At 39.4% G+C, this 18,190-nt stretch overlaps 1 protein-coding gene and 1 long non-coding RNA gene across 4 annotated transcripts; both read right to left on the bottom strand.

The window, feature by feature from the left end:
• Positions 1–1,841: 1,841 nt before the first annotated feature.
• On the bottom strand, positions 1,842–11,650 carry snx27b (sorting nexin 27b). Of its 3 annotated transcripts, none has more exons than XM_068570416.1 (13): positions 11,191–11,650; positions 8,920–9,151; positions 8,579–8,771; positions 8,235–8,299; positions 8,038–8,142; positions 7,832–7,910; positions 6,848–7,011; positions 6,679–6,768; positions 6,118–6,267; positions 5,851–5,979; positions 4,719–4,784; positions 4,565–4,627; positions 1,842–4,449 (listed from the first exon to the last, which is right to left on the bottom strand). In XM_068570416.1, exons 1-13 carry the CDS (start codon positions 11,520–11,522, stop codon positions 4,405–4,407), a joined length of 1,713 nt encoding a protein of 570 aa, XP_068426517.1. In that variant the 5' UTR covers positions 11,523–11,650; the 3' UTR covers positions 1,842–4,404. The 3 variants fall into 3 exon arrangements, with proteins under 3 accessions (XP_068426517.1, XP_068426515.1, XP_068426516.1); XM_068570414.1 differs by having other exon boundaries at positions 4,579–4,627; XM_068570415.1 differs by having other exon boundaries at positions 4,579–4,627; positions 4,719–4,778.
• Positions 11,651–12,408: 758 nt separating this feature from the next.
• On the bottom strand, positions 12,409–13,958 carry LOC137781758 (uncharacterized). The gene is made up of 3 exons (XR_011077232.1): positions 13,918–13,958; positions 13,417–13,457; positions 12,409–12,901 (listed from the first exon to the last, which is right to left on the bottom strand). It is a non-coding gene; the product is annotated as an uncharacterized lncRNA (long non-coding RNA).
• Positions 13,959–18,190: the final 4,232 nt, after the last annotated feature.

Below are 18,190 nucleotides of genomic sequence, written 5' to 3'. Positions count from 1 at the left end.
AGAGGCAAGATGGAGGTAATGAAGCGCAGCAATAAAGAGAGCAAAAGGAAGAAAGACAGAGAGATGGGAGGGAGGGCTATGCAGGGAGACAGAGATGGAGATGATGCAAAATGAAAGAGAAGGAAAAGAACATGGTGGTTGCATGATTGAGAGAAACAGAAGAGGGAGGAAACAAAAGTGCTGAGAAAGCCAATAGGAGCTGATAAAGTTTTAACTGATTGCTCATTATTGGGAGAGGGAGACCAGAGAAGGAGGAGAGGAGTGAATCCCCCCTCCCCCTCTCCTTCTCCTCGGGGATGCTGCTGCTGCTAAACTGTTCTTAGACCAGACCAGCATTTAGTGGTGACTAGACATATTCTGAATTGGCAATGAATGTATTTAAAGGATATTGGCCGACGTAAAATGATTGACTGAAATATTGCAAACACACTGATGATTGAATTTGGCTAATTGCTCTTTTGGCACGGCTTTACCCCAACCTTCAGCTCCGAGGCTATTAATTAGACTTTAAACTTTTTCATTGTAAGTACAGTACAGCATATGTGCAGGCACGGCAGTTTAGCAATTCATCGTGCATTTCAACGGCCTACATATAGCTCCTTCTTCCTCACACAGCTGAGAGAAGCAAAACAGCACATGCAATAAATCTAAGATACTCCCCTCCTTCGGGGGCTCAGCCACCCATTCTGTCGACACTTCACACGGAGGTTGATGCTTCGAGCGAGACAGTGGGATGCAGAAATGTTTCTTACAATATCAAGGGGCCTCTGCATTGTGTGGCTGCAGTTGTCGTACAAATTTGCAGAGCAACTGCAAACCCACTCACGCACCAAGTGGTATGGAAACCTGCTGCAGACCTAATGCAGCAACCACACATACTCCTGAAGCTGTCTCCGTACAGTATGTCTGTCTCGTGCTCACACACACACACGCTGTAAACTACTGCTGACAGTGCAGTTCAGTTTGCTCATGGGGGGTAAAATGGAGTGTGATTGTTGATATACTGTCTCTCTTTCGATAGTAAAATCTAACTACTAAATTGATACTATACACACAATAATTCAATATTTTATCCATTTACTGTCTTATTTGAAGTCAGTCAGCTTTTCCCACGTTAATAGAGTAGAAGAGCAATAGGAACATCCCAGGAAGGTTGCCAGCCTATCACAAGTTTCTTCCACAGACAATCGGTCATTGTGAGCCAACTGAACCACTGTAATGCTCCTATCTTAATATAATGCTCCTGTCTTGCTCCTATCTTAATATAATGCCCATATCTTAATATTTCAGATCTTCAATGCTGCATTTTGAAATATTTAAACCTACCATTCGGAAACAAAATCTACTCGTTTTTCTTTTTTGAGTACAATTAACCTTCATAGATACAGAAGATATATTTCTGTGAACAAGTTGTGGTAAGAAAATAATCAACGCTGAAGTTAGACCATTTGCAAGACGTCCGGACAGCTTTCTGGCAGAGGGAAGTTAGCTATTCACAATGCACATTTCTCAAGATAACATCCCAGACCACCATCAGTCAATAGTTATTAATTACGTGATGCGGGTAGTCGATGCAGGTCGATATGGAATGGTCAATGCAGTGCATGTTGTGTAATTGTCTCCCAGATCTAATTGAAATACATCGGAGTTGTTGAGAAAAAAATTCGGCGATGCAGGAGAGAAGGAGTAAAACAGATGTTTCTACAAAGTGAGAGAACAAGTGAAGTCTGCGTGTGTAACTTTATCATATTGGCAGTCTCGACTCAAACACAGATAAAAATATATACTCAAACCTTTTACATTATCAAACACAATCGTACACAATGCATTTAACCCATAGTTTTAGGACCCACCAAGCAACAGCTGCACGTACACACGCACAAAAAAAGAAAAAAACTTTGCATCAATAAATCGGTTTATTTAAAAGAATATGTTACAATTTATTACAGTAAGCGACGTAACCAAACACGTTGTTTTAAATTTTACATTTCAACATGTCAAAGAATCTGCAGGTTGTCATCTCCATCCTCTTCCTAGCGTGACTTTTCGAAAGCCAAACAATATCAGGTGAGAAACCTAAGAGATGCTGAATTTAACAAAGTATCTTACTGAAATAAATAAAATGAGTGACTCTTAACTGTAGTCAGGATGAGAGAGAGAGAGAGAGAAAGAGAGAGTTGTGAGCGCATACTTGAAGGTGGTTATATCAGACAATGTCAGACAAACCACAAAGACACTGCCCCATAAAAACAAGAACAAGACAAGAATCCTGGGAAATGCCCTCAGCCTTTAGAATTGCAATTCCCTCAATTCAAGGCTCAACACATTCAATAAAAACCTCCTTTACACACCCACCAAGGTCTGTTGAAGCTCAATAATCACCTATAAGGGCTATTGTGAAATGCACCATCATTAAAACAAGCACTCTGAGCAAGAGCCACTCATCTCAATCTATGACTCTTTACTTGCTTGTACTTAACAAAAAATACTGTTGACATTCTCGATACAAGCAAGGCAGCACTTGGGGATGGGTAAAAATGGATGGAATAGTAGCATTTACAAACATTCACTGGCATCATACACTGATCAAAGATATTTTTGTCTCATGTAATCTTACAAGTGATTTTGCATAAATGTGTCATATCATGAGATACTATATATTCATTTTGGAATGTTCTCATTTTCATGATAATAGATCACGCGGCACTAATAGGGGGCTCATTTAGTAAATTCTTAAAGCTACAGAATCCGTAGTATCTTTTGGATAGAACACTAACTTTTAAAATGTCCTTCTAAATGAGGTGATAATGCAGTAAAGCTATTTACTTTTGAATAAAATGGTAGTACCATTAAAATATTGCACTAAGCAATGATTCTTATTTAATGGAAGCATGTTCTTCTAACGATGTTATAACCTGTAATTGCAGTTTTATTTTTTGTCGGAGTAAAGTCACTATTGCATCATCAGATAATTATGTTATACCTCATTACATTATGTATATTACATTATTCTAGGAATGACACCATTAACAGGGCTCATTTAGAAGGGACCTTGAATTACAGTGTTTAGCAAAGTACACCACAGTTCTGTGATCGGTTGCTACAAAGCGTTCAGTGGATGTGCACAGTTATCTTCATACCTATCATGTTGATAAAGTGTGCCAGCTGCTCTTTTTTCAAAAGAAATGCCTGTCCTTCTTTTCCACTTAACCTGACTCCAGAGTGCATAAGTGGTTCAACAGTACTGCGCAGTACCGGCTACAGAGATAAATAGTGCTGCAAGTGAAAAGGTCTTCTGGATTACGGGCCGATAATAAATCCCGCGGGAGCTTTCAGAAACAAAGCAATCAGAGCCTGTAGGAGAAGAGGAAGGAGGAGGAGGACCCCTGTTGTCTCTTAGGGGTAACACATGATAAACATGATGAACTTTACTGTCTGATCAGTGCTCCATCATCACTGCCGCTCTACAAAGGCTTCAAAACATTTGCGTGGAGTGTTCACATGATAATCTAAATACATACAAGTTTAATGCATGACATTTGATGATGCAGTATACATAATCATACTGTAGCCAGTCAAAAATGAATGCAAACTAAGCACAGGCTAGTTCCAGTAATATGCTCACCATCGGCTTCTTAGGTTACATTTCCCACATTTGGAGGTTGTTAATACTGTTGATAAAGTGCAACATTAGTCTAAAGTTTACCGTTGTTCCAGCTCATGTGTCAAATAATCACAGCTGAATGAAAAAAATAAATACAGAAATGTCCACTTTCTCTCTCCCTTCTCTCTTTTGCCACATTACAATGTTAATAGTTATCTTTTATGAAGGCGAATTGATCGGCAAACAGATGAAAATGGATGTAATTCAGCTGTGACTTACATTCTGGGGGCCCTCAGCATCTCTGTTCGGTGTTATCTGTGTTCCCGTTTGCAAACACTCGCAGCCTCACTTTCCCTTGTAAATCCAACAATATTTCCTTATTCAGCTTTCTCTTCCCAGTAGAACTCCTTCAGAAGAGAGTCAAAACTCACATAGAGTCACATTCCACTTCAAGTCCCTAGCAATAAGAAGGATTGCATGAATCCTTGACTTTAAGTCTAGAGAGACCTCATTGCTTTTTGACAGAGCTCTGCTTTGATGCATGATTATGGTGCGCTAGATTCAAGAGTTCTGGTTCATGTGTCTGCTGCTTTTTTTGCTTCAGTTTATTTGATTTGTTCATTTGCAGGTGCTTGTTGGTTTCCATGTATCGGGGGTAGCTTCTGAGGTTGTAGCTGATGGAGTGTAAATGACGACCATGTAGTTAATAGCGGAGTGTTGCTGGGTCTGGGGCTAGACGAGGGGCTGAACTGAGCTGAGTTGGTGACGGCGGTGTAGTTAAGAGGTAACAATCTCCCTTCCTAGGTGCCTCCATCCCTTCTGTGCCTCAGCAGCTGGAAAATATTCTGAAACAGAAACAGCATTCAGGAGGAAGACACACAATCTCAGAAACAGAAAACAGAGGAATTCATCCAGGCTCTTGATTAATCGTGTACCAGACAGAGGCAGGCAAAGCCTTACCTTGCCACACATACCATCTTTGCTGCAGTTCTTATTGTCCTTGTCTGTAGCCTCCTCTTCCACCTGTAGAAACACACATATTGAATGCATAAGTGAAGGGCACAATAAAAGGCTTCTAATAGAGCAGGTTAGTCTGTTCATAGATGGTCCTTACCTCCTTCCTCCACTTTAGCTCACAGAAGACTCTCTCGAAGCACTCATGCATGTAGTTAAACTGAACCTCAGCCGCGGATGGCAAATACAAAGAAAGAAGCAGAAATTTAGATGCAAAAGACAAATAAAAATGATGTTTATAACACACATATTTTATTTTAAAGGAATAAGTTGATATTTTTTGGAAATACACTTATTGCTTCATTGTGGAGAGTTAGATAACAATTAATACCACTCTGTAAAAGCACAGTCACACATTCACAAAATTCCGATGGGAGCAAAGGAGCGAAAAACATTTGTGTCTGTTGGCAAAGAAAATTTGTTTTCACATAAGTTGACTTCATGGGAACTTTTAAGGTGAATTTTCAGCTCCTTGGCAGGCGATGGTCACTTGCCTGTATTTGTGTGATCAAAAGTAAATTGATTAAAAAGTAAATTGTCAGTTTCAGGGGGAGTTATGTGTCTGTACTATTCATTGGCTGGGATCTTTAACTTCCTCGACTAGCGTCTCCGCTTAATGCCATGCAACTGCTCACAGTCAAGAAACAGTGTAACGGGTCAACACTTGTTTTTGTGTGTGCATTTCACAAACAAGAGGTGAGCTTTAGATGTGCCGGTAGATGGACCAAGTCTTACGTCAGTATGCTAAGCTAAGTTAGCGGCCGGCTTACGGTAACTTAATATTCACCATACAGACAGTTGTATCAATCTTCTCATCTAACTTGCTGCAGGGGGTGAAAATGCACATTTCCAAAATGTCAAACTATTCCATAAAATTACAAAAGGAACTTCTTCTTGAGTATTTTCATTTTACTTAGTTACAAAGTAAAGCAGGTTCTGGTGTTATGCAACAGGAATGTAAACACTGTATAACAAGAGACTTGAAAATGAAAAAGCTGTTATAAATGTTGCAAGTGAGAAAGAAAGGAAACTGATCATTTGAATCATTATTCAATAAATCTGAACAGATGACACGATGGACAGGGAGGTTACCAAAACCTTTACAAGATCATATTCTACCCGTGTGTTTCCAAACGTCCATAACATGTTTTTTACGACTGAAAGAGCTGTATTTTCACGAGAATAATTTGAGTATAGCACACATGCAATAATAATATGCGTGTGATACTCACATAGGGTGTAAATATCTTGACCCAGCGTGGTTTCTTCTCTCCTCGTGCATATTCAAAGCAGAAGGCCATGCCCTCTTCATCTGTGTCCCACCTCTGCATCTCCCCCCATTCAAATGCAATCACCTGGTTCTGGAACAACATTGAGGCTTTAGTACACTCACTCCATTGTACATACAAATTGCGCACACACACACACACACACACACACACACACACACACATATCTATACACACACACAGACACACTAACAAACAGTTGCCCCTTGCCTCGAGTGTCCCTTCCTCGGTGCAAGCGTGCAGCTTGAAGTGGTGAATGCTGATGGCTGTGATGACGTGGCCTTTACGTCGAGAGTCGCAGGAACAGTGTGGGAATATGATCTCATTGTAGCCCTCGCAATCCCTCAACAGACTCATATACTAAGAAAGGAGCCAGAGGAGACAAGATAGTGGTTTTTAAATGACAATGTGTAGTTGACTGAAGGATTTAGAAACAGGATGATGTGAAAAAAGGGTGGGAGTGTTTACCTGCTCTGTCTGTAGAGTAATCTATCCATGCTTTCAGACTGAGGTGAACTCACTTGCTGTATCCATGCACACTTTCCTCCCCAGTCAAACTTTCACTCTCACTATTAGACAACCTCCATACCTAGGAGGTACCTTTCCCACTTAGTTATCTCACACACAGTGAAGAGAGAGTTAACAGGTGGGCGAGAGGGGATGAAATGTGCCACACTGAAGAATAACGCGTAACTCTATCTGCCTCTATAAGTTATTCAGGAACCGTATTGGTGGAACTGTGTGGTGTCTGTCCACATGTGAGAGACTGACCATGGACAGCTTCTTCTGCTCAGCCAGCTTCTGCAGCTGGTAGGACTTCTGCTCTGCTTTGATGAAGCCTTTCTTCACATCATCTACAGCCTACAAAGATAGAGGACACGGTAAAGCAAACCCACAAAGAGCACATTCATACATACAACACAAGGTCAGAAAGGCATACCTGGTGAAAGAAGTAGTTGACAGCAAGCTGGTTGTCATTGAGCAGAATCTCCTCTTCTGTAGTGAAGAGCCACTTGCGCAGAGTGAGGCAGGTTCCCGGGATGGCTGAGGTATAGTTCTGTACATACAGTTTGTGGGGGAACTCGTTGGGGGCAAGCTTACGCACTGAGGAATAAAGAGAGAGACAAAAGGGAGGGTATGAAAGAGAGTGATGTCCAATTCTCACGTGGTGAGAAAAAAAGTGTTGTTGTAGCTCGACATACTACCTAGTTTATCTAAGTTTGTTGCGATCAATGTAATTTATTTCAGTTATTCAACCCACAGGAACATTTAGCATCAAGTGTCAAATAAGTTCAAGTCAACACTGATATTGAAATGGAACCAATGAGAAAAGGTGGCGATTTCATCACCTTGTTTTTGCTTCTTCCTCCAATTTAGAAAAAAAAGAGACTTTTGAGAGTGAAAGGAATGCAAATATTTCGAAGGATTTTATCTGCCGTTGACAAAAAAAAACATCAATGACTTTCTCCACGATATTCTTAACTTCCAATTATTTTTTTTGGCTGAAAGAAACAATTCTGAACTACATGCAAAACTTCAAATTCTCATTAAAAATTATTTCTTGTTTTTACTGCTACTGTAACAGAGATTCTGACTTTGAAGTAGCAGACAGAGCACACAGTTCATAGAAACACAAATTCAGTGACGCTACATAAGCTGAAAAAAAAAATACTCGGAATAAAGATTAATTTAGTTGAGAAATCAAGTACCTGATGAAGTGACATAGAGGAACATTCATGCACAAAGGCTCTCACGTTTTATATAAAATTAGACTATTTGGAAAAAGGTGGCTGTTGAGAAACCATCATATATCTGTCATTAGGCGATACTGGTTATAACTTAAAAAAAGAGGGGAAACATTTTGTCAATGTAGAAAAGTTACATACATTTAAACTCAAAGCTCAATTAAGGGTTTCTTACTAACCAAAGGTGTGGTTGATGACCTCAAATAGAGCAAAGTAGCTGGCTGTTACACTGTCCATTCCCAGTTTCATTACCACAGCCTGAGAGAAAAAGAGAGAGAGAGAATAACTGATAGTTAAGAAAAGGAAACAGAAAGAGTAAAGCACTTGCGAGATGACTGTTATCAGGTCACGCTTATAATGGTTACAGTTACTCCAGCCTGTTTACCTGGTAGACCTGGTCTGTAGTGGAATTTTTGCAAACTCTAACGGTGAGCGTGGTTTTGTCGGGCATGGCTATTCTCAACTCCACATCCGACACGCCATTATAGTTCTAGGTCATGAGAAGGAGAGACAAACAGCACAGTGAATCACATGTAGACAACTGCAAAACAATACAAACATGTGTTCTTTTTCTTTTTTTACCTCATCTGATTCAGACAGGAACTCCTGCATGATGTCACTTTCTCCAATTACCCGTACAGAGCAAACTGCAGACAACAGACAAGGTACATAGCGGTGAGCGTGGTTTTGTCAGGCATGGCGATTCTCAACTCCACAAAGCTTCGTCTCATGTGAAACAACCGTGGTTATACAATGCAATACAATAAAAGGTATAATTATGCAGTGGACTGTATTTATCCCAGACCTTTCCACACTTTCCCCTCATTACTTAACTTTACAAACCCCAGAAAGGATGACACTAATCACAACATTCTGACTTTACCAATGTTTTCTAGAAACCCTATGTCTCCTTCTCTCTGCCTGACCTTTCTCCAGATATTCTTCAAGGCCTCTGCGTCGTGCATCCAACTGCTGCTCTGACAGGGAAAAAGGCCATTTCCCAGGCAGCTTCGGGAACGTAAAGTTGGAAAACTCCCTCTTCAGATTTTGGTGTAGAATCACAAACTCACGGTAACGCTTGGAGCACAGCTGCCTTCCTGCCATGTACACATTATATACCTGGATGTGAATGCAGAGAAACAGAAACATGTAAACGAATGTCCCACTGCAATAACAGAGAGTTTAAAACCAATCTTTTCACTTTTTCATGCTTCCAAGTACAAATTCCTCATTAGTCATCTCTGAATTTATCCAGAATTGCACCCACCACAAACTTTTCCTGGTTGAGCTCAGTGTGTTTGTAGCTCGGCACAGAAATGGGGACGGCCTGCTTGTCGGAATAGTCATAGCAGGACTGGGCTGAAATGTCGTCTCCGGGATCTAAGCAGTCGGTCTCCTGGGGCGGGACGGACAGCACGGCCAGCATTAGCTCCCTTTCTCCAGCCCGGATCAGGTCCACCACCTGCTTGTGGGTTGCTCCCTCTACATTCACACTGTTACTATTGAAAACATGGAGGAAGAGATTTGATAGTTGTTAAGTTTCAATTTTTGATTATGCCCAAAAGTTCTAAATGAAATGGAAAGTGAAAAAAGGAGTTATAAAGTGAAACAGCTTCTGTTTATGAGTTTACAGTGACAGAGACTTTGTCCTCACTATCCCCTCAGGAATAAGACTTTTGGTTCATGTCATTAGGAAAGCAGAGCATGATTAACACTTAGTGTGTGCCCTTTAGCAGGCCCGTGTCAGGGCACGACATTGCTGATGACTGTAGCTGACCTATAGTTAACTTTACTCGAAACAGCCACTGCATTAAGCTCTCAGCATTACTAGCTATTGTTTATGACACTATTTAAAACATCTAGTAATGCTAGTTTGCCAAATTAAGGTGTAAACCAAGTCACAATGAGATTTAGAAAATCCCATTATTCTTTGCTTTAAGTTTTGTGCTAGTGTAATGGACTTTTGCAAATTTTACAGCAGCGTGCAAATATAGAGGGCTGCAGGGATGACAGATTAGTGAAGTTAGCATCGTACTTGTTCACAGGTCAAAAGAGACATCTTGCAGGTGGGAGAAAAAACAAATGTCTTTTACAATACAAAATACAGACTCAGCATTTTGGCAGCGCTTTTACTTTAGCATCTATATAACTATATAATAAGCACCTGATGTAGTGCCCTTTGCACCTGCACATTCAGCACTTCTAAGCATTATAAATAGTTTTCTGTGAGTCATATTTTCAGTTCTTCTGTATTTATAACTGCTGTTTTCTATGTTGTCCTGTATGCATGTACCTCTATGCATGCACAGTGCACATTTACTGACTTATTCTTACTTAGACTTGCAAAAGCAAAGACACACACATACATATGCTAAAACTCAAAGCTAAATCTGCCAGAATAATATACACTGCAAAAGAGACAGGGTATTGTTCTGAGTGTTTGACATTAGACACAGTCTTTATTATCAAACAGGAGGCTCATAAAAGTTGTCTTGAACTATAAATTCTTCTGTTCCAAAGGTTCAAAAGCAGGAGTTGTTTGTAAATGTGCGAAGATATATCGAAAGTATGCATTTTTTGGCAGGTCTTATCTCCAGCATAAGAGACACAGGAGATAACAACACATTGTTAGTTGAAGCCAACACTGAGGCAGCATTACTTAGTGCAAATTAGGCATGATCGAGAATGCAAACATTTACATTCAGCATTATGAATAAGACCAATACAATAATTAATAGTAAAAAAGACTGACAGGATGTCCAGTATATATAGAATATACAAAAATGCACGTGCATACATTCACACACTTATAATATCCTGATTATATGTAATAATGGGGTCAACAAACTGCCAGGTTACTGCAGGCCATCCATTATCAAAGCAGTGTGCAAAAGCCAGCCAATGAGATACTGACTTTTATAGAGCGAAGCCAATCAGAATTGAACTGAAAGCATCCCTCCCTTTCTGCATCACCTTATCCCACACAGACACACTGAAGCGTCAGAGCTGATGCTGCGCTGTGGGCTGCGTGTGCCTCTCCATAGCAACAGAGCCTAACATCAGCAAGCAATCTCCTCGCTTTTAAATGCAACATCAGAGCCATGTGTGGCTAACTGACCAGACCATGAGGCTTTGCCTCGTTTTCAACCCTAGTGATGTATGTAAGCAAAGCGAGCTCGATGCAGACACATAACACGCTGCATCTGGTGACAATTATATGAACTTGAGGATATGTGGCATGCCGTGTTAGAGTGGAATAGCATTTCGTGTGACGGGAATGTGTAATGATACCTCGACACAAACACAGACACTCCTTTCATGAGGATGAACCTCTGCCCTGCAAGAGCAGCGCGATAGTGCGCGCGCTCACTCAGGCTTTCTGGTGGCCGACGCCGCTCCCAGTAAAGACAGCGGAATGATGCTCAAAAGTCCCACTCGCTTCGACGTGTTGTTCACAATCACTCTGGGATAATGGAGTAACGTGCACGTAAAGGTTACTTAAATAAGCTTGGGTGAAGCTAAGACAGTCGCCACTTACACCTCGAGAATCCTGTCCCCCTTCGAAATACCGGCTCTGTCGGCGGCGCCTCCCGGTAGGACCGCGCTGACATGCTGCAGCGGAGCGTACAGCTCCCCGTTAATGCTTCGTAGTTGTCCGCCTTCACTGACTTGTCCCCGGACATTGAACCCATAGCCCGAGTCAGACTTCACTATCCGGACCAGCCGCGGGCCTGAAGTAACGGTAGTTGCCGTCTGGCAGCTGCCGCCGGTGCCCGGTGTAACGTTACCGCTACCAGAGCCGTTGCGAGAAGAAGGGTGAGGTAACGGAGGGACCGATGAACAACTCCCTTGTCCCTCGACGTCCGCCATTGTTCTATACTCTTTGTATCATCCACTCAAATTCAGCGAACAATAAATACCCAACAAACATTAGCTTATAGTAGCGGGCTAATCAACTCGGCTAGCTAACTGACCGAGATCACCGGGAATAACCGACAAAGTCCGATGATTCACGAGGATGCCCGAGGATGCGTTCCATTCGGATCACGGGTGTATCGGCTAATTTCCTGGGCAGGTCACATCATTGTATACAAACAAGTTGTGAGTCAGCCAGTCTAAATTATCAATGTAATGAACAAGTCTAAATGTCAGCCAGTTGTGCCCAAACTGTGGAATGGAAATACTGCTCATTCTCTTTACTAGGCTAATTGATTTCAGCCACACAAGACCACAAGGAAATAAATGGTATGGACGCCTCAGAGTGAACGCTTTAAACACAAGGGGGCATCATAGCAGCGTAACATATCTGTGTTGGACAACGCAGTGGTAAACATGAGAACATAGACTACAGCACAATTATTAAAATCGTTACGAACATGTGCATGAAGATTACTGCGTATAATGTTTTGTGATATTTATTTTATCCACACTTTGTGTGCACCACTCCAGTTATAAACTCATAATCAGCGTTTTAAGGACCACTTGCAGATGTAAAGCTGTTATTTCCTGCTTTACATGTAATGCAAGGCATCCAATTACAAGTTACATAATAGTCAACATTTCACCATGGGATGGTGTTGAGAGACATTTTACATAGTAAGTTAAATGAAAAGGTAGATTCCGTTTTTAAAGATGATTTTGAAGGCATTCTTCCTTGTAGATGTAGAGATAATCAGCTGCCGGAGTTGAATGATACGTGTATTTTGTTTAGTAACACACAGAAAACATTTATTTAGTTTCTTTATTGGTCACTGATTACATTCAACATCAGTGTCATCACAATTTGAGTTTTCCTTCTCAGAACATTTGACGCGACACATTTTGGATCTTCCAGTTTATGTTTTCATTGAGACTCTTCTTGGTCTTTTACTTTCTCCAGCAATGGTGAAATTAAAATAAATTTTGTCACAAAAACAACAAACTCTAAGAAATCAATAAGATCATCGCCATTTGTATCCAGCTCTTTCATGCACATGTTAATTTCATCGGTGCTTGTATCCTAAACCAAAGAAAAACAGAAGGAGTTGTGAATCCAAAACATAAACCATATATCAAAGAGATTTTCACAGCTATATTGTCAATGTGCTGCTTTTGTTCTACTTCGAATCCACACTGCTCTTTTAACAACAGTGAAAGTTCTTTCTTGCTTATGGTTGTGTTGTCTTCTTTCTCTTGAGCAGCATCTTGAGCAGCTTATTCATCAAAGACGTTTTTGATTTCTGCAATTGCAGCAAGAAGACTTGGCTTTCCTGGAATGAGAAGATATTGTTGATATTACATTTCTTTTCTAGTTTACCAACCACACTTACACTACTTGTCATCATTCATCAATGGGAGGGGCTAAGGTTCCACCCGTCCATCAGGAGTAACTAACATCCATACACTGTAGGCACAGCTACAGGAGCTCTTTTGGGGTTAGTGTCTTGCCCAAGGACACATCGGCATGGGCTAGCGGAGCTGGTGAATCGAACCACCAATCCTCTGAATGAAGGACAACCCTGCTCACCACTGAGCCCCAGATTCCGAAAGTCATCACACTTTAATTCCTCAAAGCAAACACAATAACCCATATAATTGATCTTTTTGTGTTTAACCAAGTTTTCCTTCTCAGAACTTCTGATAATGACACAAATGTAATGGACGTGACTCTTATGCGGTGCAAATTGGATCTTCCAGTTTATGTTTTAATTTAAAACAAAGCAGCAGACAGAAGTTTGCTACAAAAGTGACATACTCCATGTAATCAACAACATAATCACCTCACCTTTTGACATATTGAAGAAGATGTTGGTGCTTGCACGCAGCCTAAACAAAAGAAAAACAAAAGGAGTTGGAAATCCAAACATAAATCATATGTCAAAGAGGCATTCACTGATATAATGCTTCATTACATCTTAAAACACAGGCTGGACTGCTCTGGAGCGTCAAATTAACATACTGGAAAGAGCTGGCATGCACTGTCCTTACTCACTGATTTGTAGTTTTCCCTCCCTACTGCATAACTTTCAAAAACTTTTCATTGTTGTTTTTTCCTAGAATCATCAGTAGCTTGAATTTGTTGAATTCCCACCAATTTTACAATTATCGTTATTGCTATCATCTCACCATAGATTGACATGTTTTGACACATCGTACACAAACCACACGTCATTCATGCATCTCAAGCTACATAATGTTACATGTTAGTTATCAAGTATTTGGACAAATTCAATGCAAAATGGTTTAAAAAAAACACACACACACACACACACACATGTCCACTTACCACAAAATGATAACAGCTTGTGCAAGTAGAGAGGGTGGAAGAGATGGTTTTGAGAAGAGAACACTGACACAAAGGTTTAAATAGAGGTTGACGCACCCTTTTTCAAAGCCCCACCCCTCTGTCTTTTTTTTCCCTTCATTCTTCTCAACAGAAAAACGTACAAAGTGGGAAATTGATAACACTATAATATACCCTGAGAAGCCTCCTTTTATTATAACAATGCAGAAAAGCTAAGAATCATATTGCATATTTCACCCAAAATATTGACAATAGTTAAGATGGAGAACAAAATCAAACCAAAGGGATAAATTAGTATCTATGAACTTAACATAAATGCTCCAAAGTCTGAGTAGAACTAAAATAGAGATTGGCAAATCCTCTTTTCAAGGTCCAACCCCTCTTTCTGTATTTCTTTCTCACAAAATGTCAAAATGACAAAGCTGAAATGCACACTTTCCTGCTTTTCTTCGAACGTAACCCCCCTTTCATATCAGTAATACCTGTTTTTAAAAGTAATGTAATGGTAATCAGACATAGCCACGATCCATGGCAGGAATATTAATATTGACCTTAAGTTTCAGAAACATTGCCCTCATTGATAAAAACTAGCCCAGCAGGTTTTGGAGGGTGTATCCCATGTTGCACACACATCTAACCAGGCTTGTCACACCATGCCGGTTGTTTATACAGACAGGTAAAAAAAATAAATATCTATATATGTATATATATATATATATATATATATATATATATATATATATATATATATGTATATATATATATATGTATATATATATATATATGTATATATATATATATATATGTATACATATATATATATATATATATATATATATATATATATATGTATGTATATATATATATATATATATATATATATATATATATACATATATATATATATATATATATATATATATATATATATGTATATATATATATATATATATTAGATGATATTACATATGTATAAAAATATATATAGACCATATATATATTGTGACGACCCTCTCTGCCACTGGCCGTTGTCCCTGCAGGTGGGCGGGGCAGAGTTGGTCGTCAGGAGAGTGGGGACACCTGGGTTCATTAGTGGCCACTAGCTTAAGAGGCCCTCGGGCCTGAGCTCTCTCTCTCTCCCTCCCCGAGACGCCAGGTTGGGTTTGTGCATTGCTATCGGGTTTGTCTTTGTTTGATGCAAGTCAATAAACCATACTTGTTGTCAAACCACTCACCTCTCTGTGTATTCCCTCCTTTTGTCATGGCCTTCCAGCCAGCTTCTCCTCCTGAAACGCGCTGTAATAAGAGCAAATACCCGATGAGACTGTTGTGCAATACAGACGGAGCAAGTTTGGGCAAACAGTCTGTTCAGTCAGAGCCACCCACTGGAACAGTCTATTGAGTTAAGAGATAGCACTTATTCATGTTCAACAAAAATTAAAGAGATGGTTCAAAGACAAACAAACCTGCAAATCACAAGAAATCATATTACCTCATCTCTGAAATCATATTACCTCATCTCTGACACTGCCAATATATGATAGCTATAGTTTTTACAAATCTGTTACTTTTGTAAATTTTCTAACTTCTAGCTCAATTTGCTAAAAGTCATTATTGCTTGTTATGAAATGTTTTTCCATTGTGGCTAACTTGAAATATACAAACATTACATTACATTATTGAGTCATTTAGCAACATGGAACTACTTTAATACTGCTCAAAGCTACTTGTGTACAAACGGTTTCTATATCTCTTAACTCAATTTATTCTACTCAATGTCAGCCTAACTTTGTGCCGCAATGGTTTAATACAAGAGAGTAAACGCACAAAAAGGATGAGTGAGAATTTTATAATAAACAAATGGTCTCTAGTCTGCATGCAAAGACAAGTGTGGGGTGTTGCTAATAAAACTTCTGATGACTAAAGGCGTCGATATTAATGTCTGATACAACTACAAGAAAAGACAGGTATACGGTGTGTTCAAAGACACGCGATGATTAATAGGTGGGGAATGTTGTCTCACGCCAAATGTGCCGAACCTTTCTGCATGTCCTCCTTCACCCACAAACACACCAACATCTACTGAAAAATATCTGCAGTACATCAGCTAATGCTAATGTCTGTCTGTTGGACAGTCTTTGGACCAGATTGAAATGGACATCAAAAATACCTTTTGGTTGGATTGCCATCAAATTTGGATCAGAGGCCTCAAGTCTTCACTTTTCAAGTTAAATATTTACATATCTACTCTATATATGCATACTTTTAGTCTTGTAAATATATATTTGAAATCTGACAAACTGAAACCATATTTGCGTATGTCACACAGCAGCAGTGGATAGTTAACACTTTAACTCAACAGGCACCATTAAAAGCTATGTTTTTTGTCATATATGTGCTTTGTTTGGATTTTTACTAAATAAAATTCAGCTTTTAATAGAGTGTGGCTCGGTTTTGTCTATCCACACTGGTTTTGTGCTGTGTATTTGCTGCCTCTCCCATGGAAACAATAACAGAAATGTTGTTCCACAATAACACAGTGACTTGTGTGTGGGTGTGTGAGCAAGAATGTTTGTTCACCTCTAGCAAGGGAATTTAGAGAGGTAGCAGCTGAATTGCACTTCATTCTTTTTTGTTTGTTTGTTTTTTTATCAGAAAAGTTTGAACTAAAGTTTTTAATAAAGTTATTGGAGCTGAACAAATCATCCACTTCCTGCAAATCATCAAATAAAATATGCATTCAATTATTGCAGATGAATTCACACACAAAAATTAAAAAAAAAGCTTCTGGCACTGAGGCAAGTTCCCTTGCGCAAGAGTGTTAACACCTTTAGAGGTAATTATAGTCTCTGAGGTGTTTGAGTTAATGCATCTCTGAACTGTTTTGCTAAATCAAAACTGGAGCTTAGTTTGGTTTAAAATGAGTTACCGTTGGACTGGAGGTAATGCGAGACCCACATACATGATGGATAAATCATGAGTAGTTCGTAACTACTCTGCCTTACATTTCTTTCACTTTATTGGTGTTTAGTTCACGTAGAAACAGTGGTAGCATACATTATTTAAATGACTTTGACTTTATAAGACACAACACACAACTGGAAATTAAAAATGAAAAACAAAGGGGCCACGTGTGTAGCCCAGTTGACAATAAGTGCACCTATTGGGTGTGTTCTTTTACCTGATGTGTGATCACTCTGGCGGGGAATTGCTCAACTAAGTCTGAAAACATTTTACAACCAGTAATCTTTTGAGCACTGTTGCTCAGAAGAATTTGGACGCGTCAACATGTGACATATTTAACTAAAACATGCATTTGCTTCACTTGATTTAAGCCTGAAGTCTAATCTGATATGGGCTTCTTTGTCTTTTCATGGCAATCACTGCATGTGTGGAAATATTGCTTTTCTTTCTGTCTCTTCTCATGTGTTGTACAAAACTGCCTATTTTTAATTTTTTTTTTTTTACCATTTGCATCAATTTGCGTGAAAACACCTTCATGAATTGAGGGCTATGGGTTTATTTCAGGGATATGGGTTAATTTATAATGACAAACAAGGAATATATTTGCCTCCACAGCCAATAATATGTTAAAATATATTGATGTATGAGTACATTTCAGTTAAAATGAGTACATTTAAAACTATGTACAGTATGAAAGAACAGGACATGCTGGTAAAGCAAACAGTGGGCTCTACCATGCAGCGTTGACTCCACCTTGCCTGCAGACAGAAGAATGCAGTTGCAGTGCATAAAACATGGGCGATCAATGGGTGTGACTGATACAGGAAGAGGTGAAGACACACATTGGAAGTGCTTCAACAGTCCTTCTCTTCTATAGAAAATTGAACAGATTGAATAGATTATATTCTGTCTCTTCAAAGCTTCTCATCACAAACATCTGTACGCAGGTTTACGATATATTGTCAGGACCTTAGTTGACAAATTAGATGCTAGATATATTGACAGACAGGTCTTTCAACCAAACGCCTCACAGGGAGGCAGGAGCAAAGGAGAACCAATAGAAATGTGCAGGCGTGTGAGTGAGCTAACCTATGGATGAAAATCCCATTTAAAATCAGCAAAACCTTATATAAATCAATATTTAAAATGCAGTATGAAAACATTATCAGGGCTTGGGGCCATGCTTTCCTTGCAGATTTCCTTAAATCACTGAAGGGATTATTTGGCAACAACAAAAATTCGAAACAATTCAAGGGTTTTATGATAAATGTTTAAAGAAATATAAACGTAA

Source organism: Clinocottus analis, unplaced genomic scaffold (assembly GCF_023055335.1).
Source record: "Clinocottus analis isolate CAN_PGR_092001 unplaced genomic scaffold, fCliAna1.0.p SCAF_9, whole genome shotgun sequence".
Lineage (NCBI taxonomy): Eukaryota > Metazoa > Chordata > Actinopteri > Perciformes > Cottidae > Clinocottus > Clinocottus analis.
Note: the sequence above shows the minus strand (reverse complement) of the source record. Positions and strands in the feature narration are given on the sequence as shown.

What these genes read in the sequence shown, in the direction of transcription:
- snx27b (XM_068570414.1), bottom strand. Translation starts at nt 11,522, where the DNA reads ATGGCGGACGTCGAGGGACAAGGGAGTTGTTCATCGGTCCCTCCGTTA. An exon ending in TCAACTACTTCTTTCACCAG is followed by an intron (nt 6,769 to 6,847) that starts GTATGCCTTTCT and finishes CTATCTTTGTAG; the next exon opens with GCTGTAGATGATGTGAAGAA. An exon ending in TAAGAACTGCAGCAAAGATG is followed by an intron (nt 4,450 to 4,578) that starts GTATGTGTGGCA and finishes TTTCTGTTTCAG; the next exon opens with AATATTTTCCAGCTGCTGAG.